Source organism: Aphelocoma coerulescens, chromosome 2 (genome assembly GCF_041296385.1).
Source record: "Aphelocoma coerulescens isolate FSJ_1873_10779 chromosome 2, UR_Acoe_1.0, whole genome shotgun sequence".
Lineage (NCBI taxonomy): Eukaryota > Metazoa > Chordata > Aves > Passeriformes > Corvidae > Aphelocoma > Aphelocoma coerulescens.
In genome coordinates, this window is record NC_091015.1 from 63933783 (window position 1) to 63951844 (window position 18062).

General features: G+C 38.0%; 1 protein-coding gene across 1 annotated transcript in view; it reads right to left on the reverse strand.

The window, feature by feature from the left end:
* Window positions 1-18062, reverse strand: part of POU6F2 (POU class 6 homeobox 2) — a 325507-nt gene that overhangs the window by 175447 nt on the left and 131998 nt on the right. The window contains exons 3-4 of the mRNA XM_069005862.1: window positions 4468-4559; window positions 3320-3548 (exon numbers count right to left, since the gene is read on the reverse strand). Coding sequence (XP_068861963.1) covers window positions 3320-3548; window positions 4468-4559 — 321 coding nt within the window. The remainder of the gene's footprint in view (window positions 1-3319; window positions 3549-4467; window positions 4560-18062) is intronic.

An 18062-nucleotide genomic window follows, 5' to 3' on the forward strand; every position in this document is an offset into this window, starting at 1 on the left:
AGTGAGGTTAAGAGATGGAAGCTGATGATTGTGGTCTGATTTCACCAAAAGAGCAGGAATTACCCAACTGTGTCCAAGCATGGGCTTTTATGAGCATATCTATAAAAGTGTTGTCTACAAAACAGAACACACATTCTATGATTATTTTCAACCAACCACAAAAAAAACAGGGACCAGAAGTCAATTAGGTTCAATGGAACTGACGACACCACACAACACTCTCCACTCTCACCTGATTCCTATCTTCATTCATGCATGCATTGGACAGTGGGCTACAGAGCAAGCAATGGCAGTTTACAGCTGTGATTCAGGATGGTAGGAACTATCTTGACCAGATTACTTTGCTGCCTTTTGTATCAGTTTCATTTCCAAAAACTGAGGGCAGGCAGTAGCACTTGCTTAGAAGATCAGGATGGAAGGGTAGAGAAGAAAACAAACAGCAACACAACTAAATAAATTTATGAGATCTGTTCCTTTCAGATACATTATGGAAGGTGTGATTGTGTTCATAGGCAGGGAACTGAACCTGCTGCTCCTGGAAGTCCGTATTTGATCCCAGGCTCCTATCTACCAGTAAAGATTATAAAGGAAACCTTTTCATCTGGTAAGGTCATTGCTTGCAAAATTTATATGGCAGCAAAGTTACATCTTTTAGCTAGCAATTAGATATCCATGGCTAAACTAAAGACCAAAGGTTGCCTGGCTTAATCCCTACCCTGCAGCTTTTCAATACGGGGTGAATAAATGACGTAAGAACTGCACAAGCTTATGTTTATTTATAATACTACATACCCAGCAACTCTAACCTGGAGCACTCCAGAGTGGAAGGATACATTTTTATAATGCCTGTTTCTTCATTAAGATTTCATCATCCACCTACGCTAAAAAGCTACTTCCACTTCACTTTGTTATATCTGCTTTTACCCGCTCCTGTTCTTGCATTATTTTTTTAATCTCCCATTCCTACTTTACATGCACTCTCAAATTTTAAACAAGCAAAATTTGTGCATTAGTGTGTCCTTTTCATCTATCATTTATGAATGACAGGTTCTTTGGTGCACCTTAATGGTATGAGAGAGACATTATTTTAAACATTAAAGTGAAAACCATTTACAACTATGATAAGAGAGGTCTGTTGACATTAAACTTTAAAACATGCACAAGGTAAAGGCAAGTAATTGCTCCAACAGGTGAGAGTCCTATGCATGCGCTTTGTAAGGGAGTTTGTTCAACACAAGATCTGTCTCTTTGTTTTCTCTGTTTGACAACCTGTAGGATCTGGTGCTTCAAACAATGCATCTGGTAATCAGCAGCCACCAGAGTTTGGTGACTAACAGGTATTTAGGCCACAGTGCAGAGGATTAATTTTTAAAAATTACCATTTTGTTGGTGGAAAATATTTTGTACCATTTACATTGGAAAGAAATAACAATAAATAAATAAATAAATCTAAAGAGTTAAACCTTTCTTTTTTCACTTCCTGGTCATACCTTTGTCACTTTCACACTGGACTATCACTTCCTTTACTGCCCTCTTCCATGAAAACTATACAATTCTGCTGTAAGATACCGGCTAACACTTATCTTGATGTATTTTGTTCCATTCTGTTCAGCAGCAACTGCATTCTGAGAACCATCAACATAGTTAGGAATAGTAAATAAATACATATGTATTTTATATCATATGTACTTGGATTGAGTACTGTTCCTAACAGTGTTAGACACATTGATTGAACAGAAGAGAATACTAGGAAAGAAAAGGGGTCTTATAGAATCTGCTTTCAGTCTGATTTTAGACCACAGGGAAAACACAGCAGATCCCTCAGGGTAGAATTGTTGCAAACATGGTACAGCTGAGACAATAGAGAGGATACATACAGAGATTAACTTTTTCCTAGTTACTCTGGAGTCATGCAACTTTCTCAATAACTTGAAAGAGGATGGCAGATCCTTTTTGATAAAGCAGACCTCCCTCAGCAAGAACAAAAACATGTATCTGGGGCATGGATGACAGATGAGAAAACTCTAATTTGACTGTAAAAGTTTTTAAAAAAAGTTATTTTCATGCAATACTGTATTTTTAGTTGTTGCTGTTCATGCAGCTGCTTTAATCAGCAGTGGTGAAATACGTGGTGTGTTGCAGTCAACTTGCTTGGAAGGAAGGGATAATGGCATCCAGAGGGACCTTGACAGGCTTGAGATGTGGACTGAAGCAAACCTCATGAAGTTCAACAAAGCAAAGTGCAAGGTCCTACACCCAGGTCACAGCAATCCCAGACACACCAATGGGTTGGGCAGAGAAGTGATTGAGAGCAGCCCTGAGGAGAAAGACTTGGAGCTGACAAGTGATGAAAAACTCGCCATGAGCCATCTGTGTGTGCTCACAGCCCAGAAAGCCAATCAAATCCTGGGCTGCATCACAAGGAGTGTGGCCAGCAGGTCAAAGAAGGTGATTCTGCTCCTCTGCTCTGCTCACATGAGATCCCACCTGGAATACTGTGCACAGTTCTGGTCTCCCCAGCATAAGAAAGGTGTGGAACTGTTGGAGCAAGTCCAGAGGAGGGCCATGAAGTTTGTAAGAGGATTGGAGCACCTCCCCTATGAACACAGGCTGAGAAAGCTGAGGCTGTTCAGCCTGGAGAAGAGAAGGTTGCATGGAGACCTCATGGCAAACTTCCAGTATCTGAAGGGGGCCTACAGGGGAGCTGGAGAGGGACTCTTCATCAGGAACTGCAGTGACAGGACAAGGAATAATGGGTATAAATTGAAAGAGGGAAGATTTAGGTTAGATATTAAGAAGAAATTTTTCACTGTGAGGGTGATAAGACAGTGGAACAGGTTGCCCAGGGAGGTTGTGGATGCCCCAACATTGGCAGTGTTCAAAGCCAGGTTGGATAAGGCATTGCACAACCTGGTCTAGGGCGAGGTGGCCCTGCCCATGACAGGTGGGGTTGGGAATAGATGATATTTAACGTCCATTCCAAACCCTTAATATTCTACGATTCTATTATTCTATGATTTGAAATTTTAAAATGATCTGTGAGTAGAGAACATTTATCACTGATGACAGAAAAACCTTATGAGTCATTCAAGTGGTTTACATTACTGACCCATAGAATGTAAGACCCAACCTCCAATATGTTTTCATAAAGACAAATAGCCCCTAAGTATCTCCCAAGCATTCAAAAACAATCCAGGTATTACTTTTCAGTATTCATGGAGAGCAACATTTAATTTGAAAAAGAGATCGCTCAATGTAAAAGAAAGAGATGGTGTAAAACAGGTGAAAGAACCTCTTAGAAAAATTATCAACGACTTACCTTGTAGATTTTGCAATGGCAAAGTCATGATGCCTCCTGCTGCAGCTGCTGCTACCAGTCCTTGGATGTTGGTGAGATTTGCTGTAGGTAGAGTTAGGACGAGTCCTTGTTGGCCCCCCAGCTGCCCAGCCATGTTGAAAGGAATAAGGATTGGTTGATTCAGGGCTGGAGTGCCTCCTGGCATCACCCCTGCTACTGCTGAGGCTAACTGTTGGGCTGTCAGTAGTGGCTGTAAGAAACCACAGACACAAACCCATTTTACTGTGTATAGCTCAGTATATTACAACTCTTCTGGCTTGAGATCTTTTCGTGTGCCATTACAGACATGCACTGCTTCCGGTATCATAAAGCATACATTTTCACTAACACAGAAAGGTTTGACAAACATGACAGTCTGAAACTGTCACACAGCATAGTAGTGATCCCAGCTGAATCTAGACTGGAAAATTCATTACACATGCACCAAAGATAATTTACGAGCAAAAGAAGACCTAACTCAACTTGGTCTACAAGTACCTAAAAGCCAACATTTCCAAGAAATTCCTGGTTGTATATTGATTGATAACAGCAGAAAACACTACACCAACAACTACCAGAATCTTTGTGGACCAAGACTGTCCTGGGAAGTGGAAGAATATTGAGTATCTTCTTAAGAGTATGGCTGAACTTGGATAAAATTGTGAAGTGAGATGGGAAATATTTTAAAGTCTTATAAAGTGTGATACTACTATGCTCTAAAGAAAATAAATATCTGGCATAAAAGATAATGAAATACCTTTACTAATGCAGGAGCTCTGTGTGACAGACATAACTGTCAGAGACAATAATTCTGCATTAAAATTGCACAAGCTCTTTAATATTAAATTATTATATTAATTTCAGAAGTCATTTACACAAGAAATTAAAATATTTTAACCTCCTAAATATGTAAAACTTGTTAACTTTTATTTTAGAAAAACATACAAAATCTAATCTTGCTAAACTTGACTTAAAATATACACAATACATACATGTTCCCTTTTTGTAACACTGAATGCAGCCAAAGAGAATCACATTTTCTGCATTACACAGATCAAAGATGATCAATCACAGTTATTTATTTTTCATCAAATTGCACATCTTGATTAGTCAAAAGGAAAGATACTGACCTGAGGCCCAACAGGGAATGCAGGATGGGACTGACTGGGTTGGTGCTGGTCTGCTGGACTTGTATCAGGCAGCACTGTGTTTCCCCTGGCCTCTGAAATCCAGAGAACAGATTGACTTTAATATCAAGCCTGGGGACTGCCACATTACCTTCTACTCTGATGTCACATAACATGAAGGTGAAAATGATATGTTAAAGTGCTTTATCAATAACTCAAGCACTCAAATCGCTTATCAGCTGCATAAATTATGCTAACGTTCATTCAGACCAGCCAACTCATTCAAAGAGTTACAGAAATCTGACAGCAGTGAAACTGAAGCTATCATCAACCCAGCTAATGTGGGTTGCATTATACAGCAATTTACATACAGTACATGAGCACTCTGTGCGTGTGGGAACTGCATTTTTTTACGCATAGGTGAGCATCAGCCATTGCAATTTCTGAAAGCAAAAATTATCTGAAAAACAATCAAGTCACATTTACTTTCTATCTTAATAAAGTATTTTCTTTTGTCAGTTACTGAGGCAGCAAAGGATCTACTATGCACAATAAAAATGCACTATGAAAACTGAAAACTGGTATGCTTCCAAATGACAGCTTGTTTTTTAAAACTGCATGTGGAGGATGAGCAAAATTCTGCAAAACCAAGGATTTCCAGCATTTATTGAGATGATCAATATCCAACAATCGAACTATACGCTGGGCACTAATGAGTTGCTAAGCACAGAACACAGTCCAGCCCTACTAGATTTTGCTGAAGTCTGCAATACAGATTTGAAAGGGAGGAAAAAAAAATAAAAACATCCTATCAGTTGTAAGAAAGTACCAATATATTTTCAAAACTATATCCCCATCCCCGATTTCCTCCGGGTGAAGGGCGCAACTGAGTCACAAATTTTCAGTGCTGATGGCATGATCAAGCCCACATTGAATTTTGAAGTTGTAAGAATGACAGGAAGTATCAAATGTAGCTGCAAGAGTACTGTGGTCTCTTATAAAGAAAACCCTGGCAATGGCACCAGGTTTCCTGGTTGGTAGGATACCTCCTGTTTTGTTATTCTTTTTCTGATGAGTGGTTGAAATTCCATTCTAAGTAAACCTTAAGAAGAGGCTCTTTTCCAGTGTTTATCCTATGAATAGCGAGATAGTTCTAAAACAGTTTCTTGGCACACCCTTGTGCTGTAAGGAAAAAGGATACAATTCTGTCATAAATTTTAAAGAGGGTATTATCAGCTCATTTAAAACAAATTCTTTTATATATTCTCCAAGGGGAACAACTTATAAATAATGGAAATATGAAAAAAACCACCTTCACCATATTAAGGTTCAAATAAAATTGACTGCTACATATTATTCAATTGACTTCTATCTCTACAGCAAGTTGTCAATCATAACAGCATTTTAGAATTGGATTAAACAATAAATGTGCAGAGTTATTATGCGGAAATCTGAAAGTCTGATTAATTTGTAGTATCTTTTTGTGGTCTCAAAAATTCAGAAATGGACATTGCTCTGAGAATACTTACAAACAGTCTTTTGAAATATCTGATTTGGAACTAATAAAAACATACAAACTTGCTGACATTATATAAAGTGAATTCTACAGAAATATGTTTGCCATTTTAATGACCACTGTCATTTAATAATGAGAACAAGCTGACCTACTATAATCAGTGAGAATTCCAAAAATTGCCTAGTAACATGCAAAAAGAGATGCAGTCACTAAATTTTCTATCTGCAATTTACTCATTCAAGTTAAATGAAAAGAGAAAAATGTAACTAAATATGTGAGATTCAGTGAAAACTGTTTCTTTCAAATGCGTAACAATCCTAGTGCTGCTGCCATCCCTAAGACTAAAGATAGGGTTTCCCCAGTATGATTTCCTCCTAAACAAAATAAAGCACTATGTTACTAAACATAATTTTTCCTTTGGTAATTTCCACATACTGTTATGGTCTTTTTTTTTAATCTTTACATCTGTATGTATAAAGTGATATTAGATCAAAGGCTCAATACCAATGAAGATATTAGTTCCCATTAAGATCAAATCTTATAAATCGATTTTGTTTATGTAATTTTAAGGGCTGAGAATTTTGTCTTTGTGTGTGATTTAATTAATATTAAAACAAGCTCCTGCTAATCTGTCATGTCATTAAATTTTCCTATGAAATCTTTGGGAAAAGAACAAAACCAAAGTCAAATATTCATTAGAATTAGATTTTATTGCAGTTTTTATACCTTGAGCTCTCAGAAAATATGTAAGAAGTTCTGGAGTAATATGCCTGTGTTTTAGTATTCTTTTTTCCATGGTGCAGCCATCCAAAGAACCACTGATTTCTGTTATCTGTACCATAAGGACTTTTCAATACTTGATCACACAATCCTTACGTAGCACAAGTTGGTTATAACAGACCATCAAGCCAAAATTAATTACACTCCTTTCCTTTTTCATTGTACTAATTGGAATAACTTAGGATTACATTCCTATCACACAGTTACTCACCATTTTTTTTTTTAACTTCAGTGCTTAAATTCTCTGCCTGCTGCTTCTAGTTTAGTTCCCATAGGATGAGGTCATCTCAGGAAAACAGCACCCACTTTCATGTGATCCTATATAAAATTATCAATCCTGTATTCTCTGACTGAAATTCTCAGATGTCTCCTGCCCTTTCTAATCTACCTGCTATAACAGACATTCAAGAGTCAATAAAATGTACAAGAAAATCTGCCTGCTGGGCTGGCACTAAATACAGTGAAGCGAGGATTTCAGGGTTAAGGTCTGTTGCATCACACAGTGACAGCGTTTTTTCCTTGCTGCATTCACTGACACACATAGGTCAACACTCCAAGGAAGGCAAGGCAGAGCACAAAATATCATTAGAAGGCTACTTTTCCTCTTCTGCCTTATAAAAATATATTTCTGACTGGTGGGATTCTCCTGATTTCAGAGGAGTCAGAAACCTCTGTCTATTTCTGATTTCTCTACTATTTCTGCTTCAGAGATTCACTGCTATGAATTTGGAAAAATACCTTCATTAAGACCAACTGCCCTAAACTGGCAGCACACAATCCTCTACACTATTTCTCCTCTCTGTTTCACTGCGTTTATTTGGGAGTTGATTAGTTCCAGATGCTGGAACAACCTATGCAAGTAAATTATTCCTTGTCCAAATTCCAATCCTCACTAATAAAAATGGACTGTCAAAATCTAGCCTAGATTTTCCACTTGTCCAGATCCAGGCCATTACCTCCTGTTAGGTTATTCTCCCACTCTGCGCAGCCTTCTATCAGTGAGGGCTCTGTCAGCAAGGAACCAGGACTTAAAACAATCCCTGTGGGGTTAGGGAACTACCAGCAGCACCTTCTCTGTTTGCAACTATGTTTTGAAGAGATTCTGCTCTCATTACATCCCCAACTGCTGGTGCACAAGGGGCAGGGGGAAGGCAGTAGCAGGGCTACTACTCTGAAAAGAGGGCCAATTCTTAACACTGTTTGCCTAGGCAGGGCTCTTACAACTAACTGAGTGCTGACAACACAGCCCAAGTCAATGAGTTTGCTCAATAGTACCATATGAACAGACTGGAGTGCCACTGCCATAGTACTGCCATGACTGTAGACAAGGCTTTAATATTTAATAAGCAGTATTCATCATATGTGATTCATCATAAATTAATTATAAATTATATAATATATACATTCACCTCTCATCCCACCAAGGGACTAGAAGAGCATGACACAATAAAAAATTGAAGTGCACTGTAAACACGGTAAAATAGCCTTCTTAAAATAAAATATTATTTAAAATAAAGCTAAGTAAAACAAAGGCAACCTCCTTCTCCTCCTATCAAAACAAGAAAAAAAATTCCACAAACCAAGTGAAAAGCCATATTGTACAATATCTCGTTTTAAAAAGAGAAAACAACAATAGAAACGACAGAAGAAGAAAAGAAATACCACATCTCAAGGCCACCAAGCCTCATACAAAATTACAGCTGTAAATGTACTGGTTATAAAAGGCTTTCCACAGTTTGCTACTATTTTGTTTCTTACACATTTTTAGCAACACAACAGGTAATTCAGTTCTTAGTGTCTCCCAGTGCCCTCTGAAGGTGAGAATGCTCCATCCCCCTCTTTTCAACTAATGGGGAAAAGAGACTCCCGTATGGATTCTCAAATAAGCACAATTTAGCTGTTCTCCTCAGCTGTAGTTCCACTGTTCAGGAAGGCATGGGTCAAAACACAAAACTGCTCTGCTACTCCTTGGCTGCTCCAGGGGTACAGCAATGCGTGTCCCAGCAGCCCTTGTCTCACCTGGTCTCCGATGCTTGCAAGGAACCTGCAGCTGACTGGAAAATGGAACTATACTGAACAGCTTCACAGGAGAGATGATGGAGTGCATTAAAACTGTATGTCCAGTTCTACCCTGGCCCTTCTGTGCATGTGTGCTTGTGCCTGCTCAAAGGCAATGATGAACCCTCGCATCTCTTCTCAAACTCTGCACCAAAGCTCACACAAAGCCAGTGCTCATACCAAAGCACAGGACTAGTCTCAACAGATGATCTGGATATGAACGACTTCCTCATGGTTTTCATGAATGTATTTAATATGTCTCACATTTGTATCAAAACAAGTGACATGCTGGACCACCTCTCTTTAGCTCTCAATGCTTTGAAAAATAAGCCAGATCAAATTCAATAATACTAGATTTTCAGTAATCAAAAGAATATGTAAATTCTTCTGAGATTTAAGCAAATATTTCAAATGCATTAACATTAATAAAAGAACATATTTCAAGCAACCGTTCATATTAAATCTTTAGCTAGTTCCACAATGTGACATTCAATTACTTGTACTTATCTCTCAATAACCATAACGATAAGAAATCAAAAGTGGACTTTTTTCTTACTCACTGAGACAACTCACATTAAAGATATAGCTATGAGAATTAAATCATTAAAGTAAAAATACTGCCTGTGAGAAAAAAGTCTTACATTTTTAAAACTAATAAACTAGTAAAATAAACAGTCTGAGCAAAATATAGCTGCATTTAGATCATAATCAAGAGAAAAAAATCTTTTTGAGGAAATTAAATAGACCAACTGATAATATTCAAATTATCAGGTATGGCATGTGAAAGTCTATCATCTCTGATTAAAGTAACTCAGCTCTTCACTAAATGAAACCTTAACTTTCAGCAATTATACCAAGAGCAATCTTGTGAACAAAATCCAATAGCTGAAAGAAAAAATTCAACTCATAATGAAAAAAATATAAAATTCCCTCCAAACAATCTTCATTCTGCCACAAACCACCATATTTTGGCTCTTAATTTCACTATTTTCAATTTCCTGTTGCATCAGAGTTTGGACACGTAGGGAAGAAGAGTTCACAAACTACCACATTGTAAAACATTAGTAATCAGATTGTTGCACAAAATTTCACAAACACACCTAAATTTTACAATATTTTCAGGAGATAAAATTGAGATTTTATGCTGATTCTATTTTACATTGGTATTACTACCAATGTAAAATTACTACCAGCACCTGTTAACTCTGAAACCTAATAAAATTGAAATGTTGATGTTATTATTTTACTGTTTAATCATTTCAGCACAACATACAAATACTGTGCACAGCTTCCACAATGTCAGATTGTGTCAACTTACATAACTCTCATTCTTAATTTTCTCCTACCTATGTACAAAGCCCTTCTAGTTTACCTTTGAAAATATTTGTGGTATGATAACAAAATGGTATATTGATTTACCAGTATTGACATATATGTCAATGCAATATCCTATACTGAAGAGCTAAAAATCCTACATTGAAAATAGATTGAATTAGACAGCAGTATGAATAGAGAAGATTTGCTTTACTGAGTGTATCATTCAGTACTTAAGTAAGTAAAACACCACTGTTTTATACTTATCTGAAATTGCCTTGCAGTTGCTACTGCAAAACTACTAAAATCACCTGGAGAGCTCAAAGTCATTCTGCCAGCAGAGTACAGAATGCCATCTTTGTCTGGTACCTGGGGATATTTCCTCCTAAAGGCTCTTCACCTACAAGGCACAAAGTAGCTGAAATCACTGTCCTCATTACCCCTATGCACAGAGATTGGTTTGAATTTATGCATCTTTCTGGATTAGGACTGATAACATTAAAACTCCATGACTCTTTATAATGAAAATCAGACTATTAAAGTGATTCATGTTACAGAGGACTTCTCCTGGGCAACCATGAGTTATATTTACCACCTAACAAAAATCTACCATACCAAGGCACAAAATCACAACTCAAAATCCCAGTTCTCCCAAGAGCCTTAAGTTTTCTTCTTTCCCATCTTCATTTTTGTCTCTTTCATGGTTTCATCTTTTCCTTTTTTCTGTAAATGAATTTTTTTTTTGGTTTTTTTTGTTATTGGTACCTATATGAATATTCTTCCATTTCAGACAGCTCATGGGAGAAAAGAAGTATTGCTACTGCAGGAAAGGTGAAGGGATATAATTGCAAAAGTATGTTCTTTATTCAAAATAGACTCATTCTACTTTTCTTCACCCACTAAGTACAGTGCATAAAAATCCCTTGTTAGTGGTACATACATTTTTTATGAGTTGGACCCTTCATATTGAGAGTTCTAGCTCCTTTTATACTGTATGCATTAGCACAAATATTAAGGCCACAAAGACCCTATCAGTCTTCTCTGAATTCATACAACATTTCATACTCACTGTTTGCTGTTAGTGCTGGTGAATGCAATGATAATAAAGGTTGCTTAGCAGAAGATGGACAGTTGAATGCATTATTATTTCATGTTGGGCAGCTGATCCCTAGCTAAGAAGGGCAGGAGGCTTCTCTAAATTAAACTTTCCTTTCATTCCATCCCTGGAAGTTTACTAAATGCCAACGAGTGAGCACGTTAAAGAACATCTATTTTGGAACATCTATTTTTGAAACTGTTACAGTTTGCCATCTTTATAGCTATCTTAGATTTCTTTATGATTTTTTACAGTGTTTATCAATGCGTATTGGTTTTGTTCCTAATAGGGAAGAGGGCAAGCTTTCCATCAAAAGCCCAACTTGCCAACATTCACCCTCCCCACCTGACTTCTGTACCCTTCCCCCAAATAAACCAGATTATGAAGATATTTTGTAAAGATATATATTGCTGTTTGCCTGGGGAACCCTGCACAGTTACTTAATATGTGTTTGGCTGCTGGCACTACAGGCTACTGAAAGCCAGGCAATACATGTGGACGATCTCTGGTGCACAGTATTTCAGGCTTCTGGGTGAAAGAAAAGCATAGTATGTCTGACATATTTTGCTTTTTACAAGTTATGTTGGTAGACTAACTTCAACAGAGAGGGCACAAGTAGGTGGCTGATGACAGAAATTCTACTCACAGCTTTGATAAGGGACTGGAAAGAAAAAGCTGTAAGGTGGGAAGCAGATGAACCTAGTATTCAATCAGTCCTATGAGAGCCTGTTTAAAAATTCAAATCACTTAATTTGGTGAGAGGAGAATATCCGGTTAAAAAAGGAAGCATCCAATTAAACCTAGTAAAAGCACCTCACAGCAGAGTCAGTTTTCAGCAAAATGCACCCCATGATATATGCAAACTCCTGCTGAAGCAATCTGACCAGGAAGTATGGTAAATCAACAGTGGTTTATCACCGTTGCCACTGAGCTCACTGGTTTCATCCCTGTGGTGTCTTTAACAATTTTACACTCTCTGCTGTGGTCTTTACACAGCCCTGTGGGGAAGCTCCATCAAGTGTCTCATTACAGGTTGTTCAGCTGTTCAGACTTTATTGAGACTCTTGAAAGAGCCATCCCACTGAGTGGCATAGTGTAGGAGTCCAGTTGAGATCCAGGAGGAAACCTCAACAGTGGTAGCAACTCTGCATGCAGGATATCACTCTCCTAGATCCAACTACATCACAAAACTGGTAAGTCTTCATTATAAGCCTATTTAGCTGCACATGTATCTTCAGAAATTCCCAGCTACAAAAATAAACAGCCTTTCAAAGGCAACCGGTGCCATTTGATATGTGCAGCAAGTTCTCATGGCAGTGGCTCAGCAGGGTGAGACATTATTTCAAATGAAAGTGTTGGCTAGAAGCTGCAGAAACTTATGGTATGCATGCCTCCAGATCTTGTAAATCCTGAACTGAATTAACTTCCTTCTCTTTATTATTGTCTGAAATTGGTTGTAGGGGATGTTTACAATGAGCTTTTGCCAGGAGTTCCTAAACACTTTATGTTTTTAAAGAGCATTCAGTCTTCCAGCCAGGTCTTGCAAAGTATGTCAAGCCTTACCATCACTAAACCAAGTTTAAGCCACATAGCAAGAGCTTTTGGTTGGCACCCCTTCCCACCCCTTCAATCCTTCCCTCCTCCACAGATCAAAAGCTAAAAATATTAAAAGTAGCTAAAAAACTAGTAGCCAGCATTATCATGGTGCCTGGTTTTGAGGGGCTATTTGCCAGTCAATGATAATAAACCATGCTGCAGCAGCCACTAAATTATCTTTTCTATATTGAAAATACCCTAAAATAGATCTGCATAGAAATAACTAATTGGTTGACAAACATTTGGACACTCTTCCTGTAGCATGTTGATCTTGGCTTTATGAGAGTCAAACTCCCACTGGATTATAAATATGTTGGATTAGTTTTCTAGGAAAGATTTAAGAATACAGCACGGGTTAAAAAAGCTTTACCTGTAAGAGGCATACATTCCAGCACAGCTGAATTGCATGAAAGATCTCCTGGTTAGTAATGTCTTGTCATGGCAAGACGTCTTTGTAACAACATGCCATGAAGGAAGCAAACGAGCAAAAAGAAGACGCACAACTGAGCTTTGCCAAAATAGCAAGTGGCAGGCAACTTGCTTCAAAGAGGGCACTGTGACACATCCTAACAGGATTAAATTTTATGGAATATAATGTTTCTAATCCATGTGAATGCTTGTCTTCATATATATACATATGCCTCTCTCTATATAGATACATAATTTAAACAAATCAGTTTCCTACATCACTTTCATTTTTATATTATCATTCTGTTTATTTTTTCAGCATTACAGTAATTGAAAAATAACTACTGGTAAAAGATGATATTAATTTAAGTGCATTCATAGTGTGTTATGTCACTAATAGACTTTGGTAACACTCTTTCTTTATCCTTTTTACAAAGCATTATTTTATTGTCCTCCTAATTTCCATGATTTTACTTCCACTTAAAGTTGAGTGAGGGCTTTGCAGAATTCTATTATATTATTGTCCTGTCATTATTCTAACTCCATTACACAACAACACAAAAGCAGCAGCAGCTTCCATTTGTCATATTACTTATTTTAAGGATTATATCAGATCTCAGACTATGTGTACGTGCCTACTAAACATAATTTGGAGTTGGGCAAAAAGTAATCACTGATTCCTCCTAAAAATGCTTCTAAAGAAAAGATTCTGTAACTGTTCTGTATGAGCTCTGGCATCTGACTTAGACCCATCCAGCCCTTTGGAAGAACCTAGCTATATTTACAAAATTTAAAGATAACATTTAAAGGTACATACAGACAAACAGATTTGAACTTCTTTGTCCATACTCCAAACTGAACTGACAGAAGCCAGTCTTGGTGTGGAAGCCACACAGCTGCAATCACATGGTGCTCTACAAGTGCATGCTGTGTGTCTCTCTAACACAGCTGTGTTGCTTCTCTGCCCAGAGAAGCTGTCTGGCTACAAATGGAGCACAGAGAACCTGGAGCAAAGAGAACCCTGCGTCCACCTTTCCTACAAGACAGATCCTTCAGTAGCCAAAAGATGGTTTACCACACCTGATGTGCTTTATGAATTGGATTGCTGTTGCCTTCCTAATATCTTTTAGTGTGCCCAGCTTTGAGGATATGCAAAAGACAGCCAGGGCCAGTTTGAAATAGCCAACACTTCCACTGTCTGTTCCTTACAGCTGTCATAAAGGAAAAATCAGGTGTTAATCTGGCAAAAGGAAGATTTAGGCTCATGCCCAACCATTTCCTGTGGGACCTTCACCAGCTCTTTTAATCTCACATGCAGAGTGTTGTTGCGCTGTCAGAGCATAGAGAAATCCTGGACCAAAGGAGCATGTCAGTCGGAGTGGCTGCATCAGCAAGTATTGCCAGCATGCTGCTTCCTCCAGTCATAGAAAGCAGGATGCAATAATATGTACTTCAGTCACTGTGAAGAACACAGCTTGTATGTGCTAATGTGTACTTTGGACATGCACTGTTAAAATAGCAAGGGTTTTACTTAACATTATTCTAATGACTTTCCTCCAAAGAGCATTTGTGGATACCGCAACTCCCTAAGTGATAACAGTGGATAAACATCAGCTTGAGAAATGCAGGTCTATATTATTTATGAAACTGCAGTTCTCCTGTAAATAACCCAGTTGTTTAAATAATATGTATCTATGTAATTGAGTCTTCTGTATACAAATAAATAAGGCTTTATTGCAATGTCAGAAGTTAACAAACCAGTCAATAAAATCAATAACTCACTTTTTCTTGCTTATATATCTAACTTTTCTCCACCTTTCCTATGTTCTCTGTTTGTTCTGGTTACATATTAACACTCTGAAAGTCATATTGCTCTTGTGATACTGTTCAGTAAATAGTGATCGGAAGTCTGAAGAAACACCACCTTAGCAATTTGATACTGTTCCTATTTATTGTGTACTGTAACATATATCTCACCGGTATAAATCAGGGAGAAAGAAACTGTCTTGATCTATACATCAGAGTACTATAGATTTTTAATGTGAATGATTATATTAATGCCTAAGTAAAATTTAATATTGATACATTTAGCTAAAATTTCTCCAGTCCTGGATTACATTATCATATTACCATTTTCAAAACAGCACTGCCAGATTATAACATTGAGCTGCTTATGCCTGTGTGTTTAAGGTTATGTCAGCATTTTGCTTCACATTTTTCAAATATTTATAACTTGGCTGTAAAATTTGCTTTGGCCTGAAACTTGGTGAACCAGAAGTACAATTCTACAAATCTTTACTCAAGGAAGTTGCCCATTCTATTTCAGTCAGAGTGTTTCCATTAGCTGGGTTCTGCCAGATTACAAGTCAAGTTCAATGTTTATGAGTCTGTTTCTTTTATTTTCTTGATGAAAAGTGGATCAGGTCCTTTTAAAAATATTCTTTAAAGAAAAGAAAATATATGGAAGGACTGGGAAATAAGGCTTGATTTTGTATGTGATTAGGTCCCTAACTCAAAAATCCCTTGTTTTTAGTATTTCAAAGAAGAAAAATTAACAGCAAAACTGCTGCAATGTAAAAAGTAGCCATTGGGCAAATGCACTAAATTTTGTTCCACTAATTACATTTTCTTGTGGGTTTTCATCTGGGATGTAGCACACCTTCTAAACAGTGCAAAACTGGGAGGGCTCCAAATGAGCCATTCTCATCTATCAGGAATACAAATATGCTCACAAAAGCTATCTTATTATGTATGCTTCATACAGGCTCCTTATTCAAAAATATTTTAACAGATGTCATGCTGGATAAATATAATGGCTCATCTGAGGCTTAGAAACACTTTACGCACAGTAGAAACAAATTTGGGCAGCATTTTTCAAATTGAGTTAAGTCCTTAATGCACACCCACAGGCTTACTTAGACTTATAGATACAGTATCTTTTTCTTTCATTCTCCTTAGCTAGCTGAGCACATGATCTGTTATCAACAAAAATTTTCCTGATCTGATGATGCTCTCTTGGTTCACCGCTGAAATATACCCTAACTCTTCATTTGGCTTCTGGAGGAGATTTCTGTGAAGCACTGGATGGAGGACAAATGCAAACTCTTTCTGCATGGCTCCAGCAGCCTATAGATTACCTGCAGAGAAACACAGGAGGTGCATGTTTTACAACAGCATCCTCTGAAACCTTTCTTTTTGAAAAATGACCACAGACAGAGTTTGCCCAAAACAGCAGAGAGTAGCAACACATTCCTACTCTTTGTTAACCTACACTTGTGAGCAGTCTACGAAAATAAACATTAGCATGAAGCACTCATGACACTTCTTTATGCTCCTGGGTAAGACACCCCTGTGGATAGTAGTGTGGTACTACTTAGGTCTTAGAAAGGTTGCAAGGCTTTGCAAGGCTTCATAAGAATTTAAATATTTTCTATTAGTTTACACAATTTTGTTTGGTATTGAAAAATCTGGCTTGGCAGCTGCACAGCTCCAAGTGCATAGTTAATACCAAGTGATATCTGTTGTGAACAGCATGAAAATTCCTTTCATGGAAGTTACTTTCTTCTCCATAAGTTTCATTTGATGTCATATAGCAACACTGAGACAAATTGTGGCAGTAAGACACAGGCTTGCTGTTTTATATTAAAGAAGGTTTCCTTAAAGTATTCTGACTTTTGGGATCTTAAGCACTGGGTGTTATATGACAGTGCATGCATCCTGACCTTTCAGAATGGCATAACAGTTGTGTTGTGTTGTGTCATATGCTGAGGCTGGAGGTTATCACAGTTGTCTGCAAGCAGGAATGCTGTGCATTCTCAGGGGAAGTTGCACTGCAGCTGGGGTCTCAAAGTACAGTCCTTACCTATACTTCCATGCTGGGATAACCTAGCGGCAGTTCTGGTAGTTCAGCTGTTCTGAAATACCAGCAGGCTAATCAGGAGAGTGCTGCAGTGCTGCTCCGCGGCACACAAAGTGCCAGGCAAGGGATCAAGCAGCACAAGTATCAGTTCTCCTAAGCCATGAGCAGCAGACTTAGAGGAAGATGGAGAACAACATGATGAATGTGAGTTCATCTAGGAGCACCTGTCAGTGCTTGCTGGTTTTAGTAGGCATTGATGTTTCTATATCAGGCTTTCTAGGGATAGCTCCCCAAAATATTAGGCCACCATCAAGCAAGGCAGAGTCACTGCTGACTTGCGTGAGCATGCTACACACTGTAGCCGCAGAAGCAGGGCCCACCCTTTGGAGAGTGCAGGCATGGCAGCACTGGCTACCTACAACATTGGGCAGCATGAGGAGTATGCTCCTGTTCTTGAGCATCAGACTGACCCACTATGGGAGACAGAATTCAGGGAGTAGGAAAAAAAGTGGTTTAGTCACTGCAAAGAATACTGACATTTATGTCTCGTATCTAGGTAAAGGGGGTGCTGTTTTAACTTTCATTCATTTCCTTTTGAAGTACAGAGTTCTAAAGGGTTGGCTTCTCTTTCCTGATCAGTTTCCCCTTTTTCTATGCTGCTTTCCTCCTCTTTGTGAGTATCCTTGGACAAAACCCCTGAAACAGTGGCTTCAAGAATAGTAAAAATATATGGGTTAATTACTTATGTTTTTAAAGGCAGGGAGGCCCTTAGAAAAAAAAATCTCAAATGAGAATATAAGGCAATTTGAAACACTTTTTTTTTTATGATAATTACTTTGTGTTTGGAACAAAAAAATATTTTTCATTAAAATGGGAACAGTGGAGGAAGTCAGACTAGATGGTGACAGATCCTGCTAATAACACAGGGGGTTAAAACACATCAGGGCATCCTGGAGGCTGGAGGCACCATA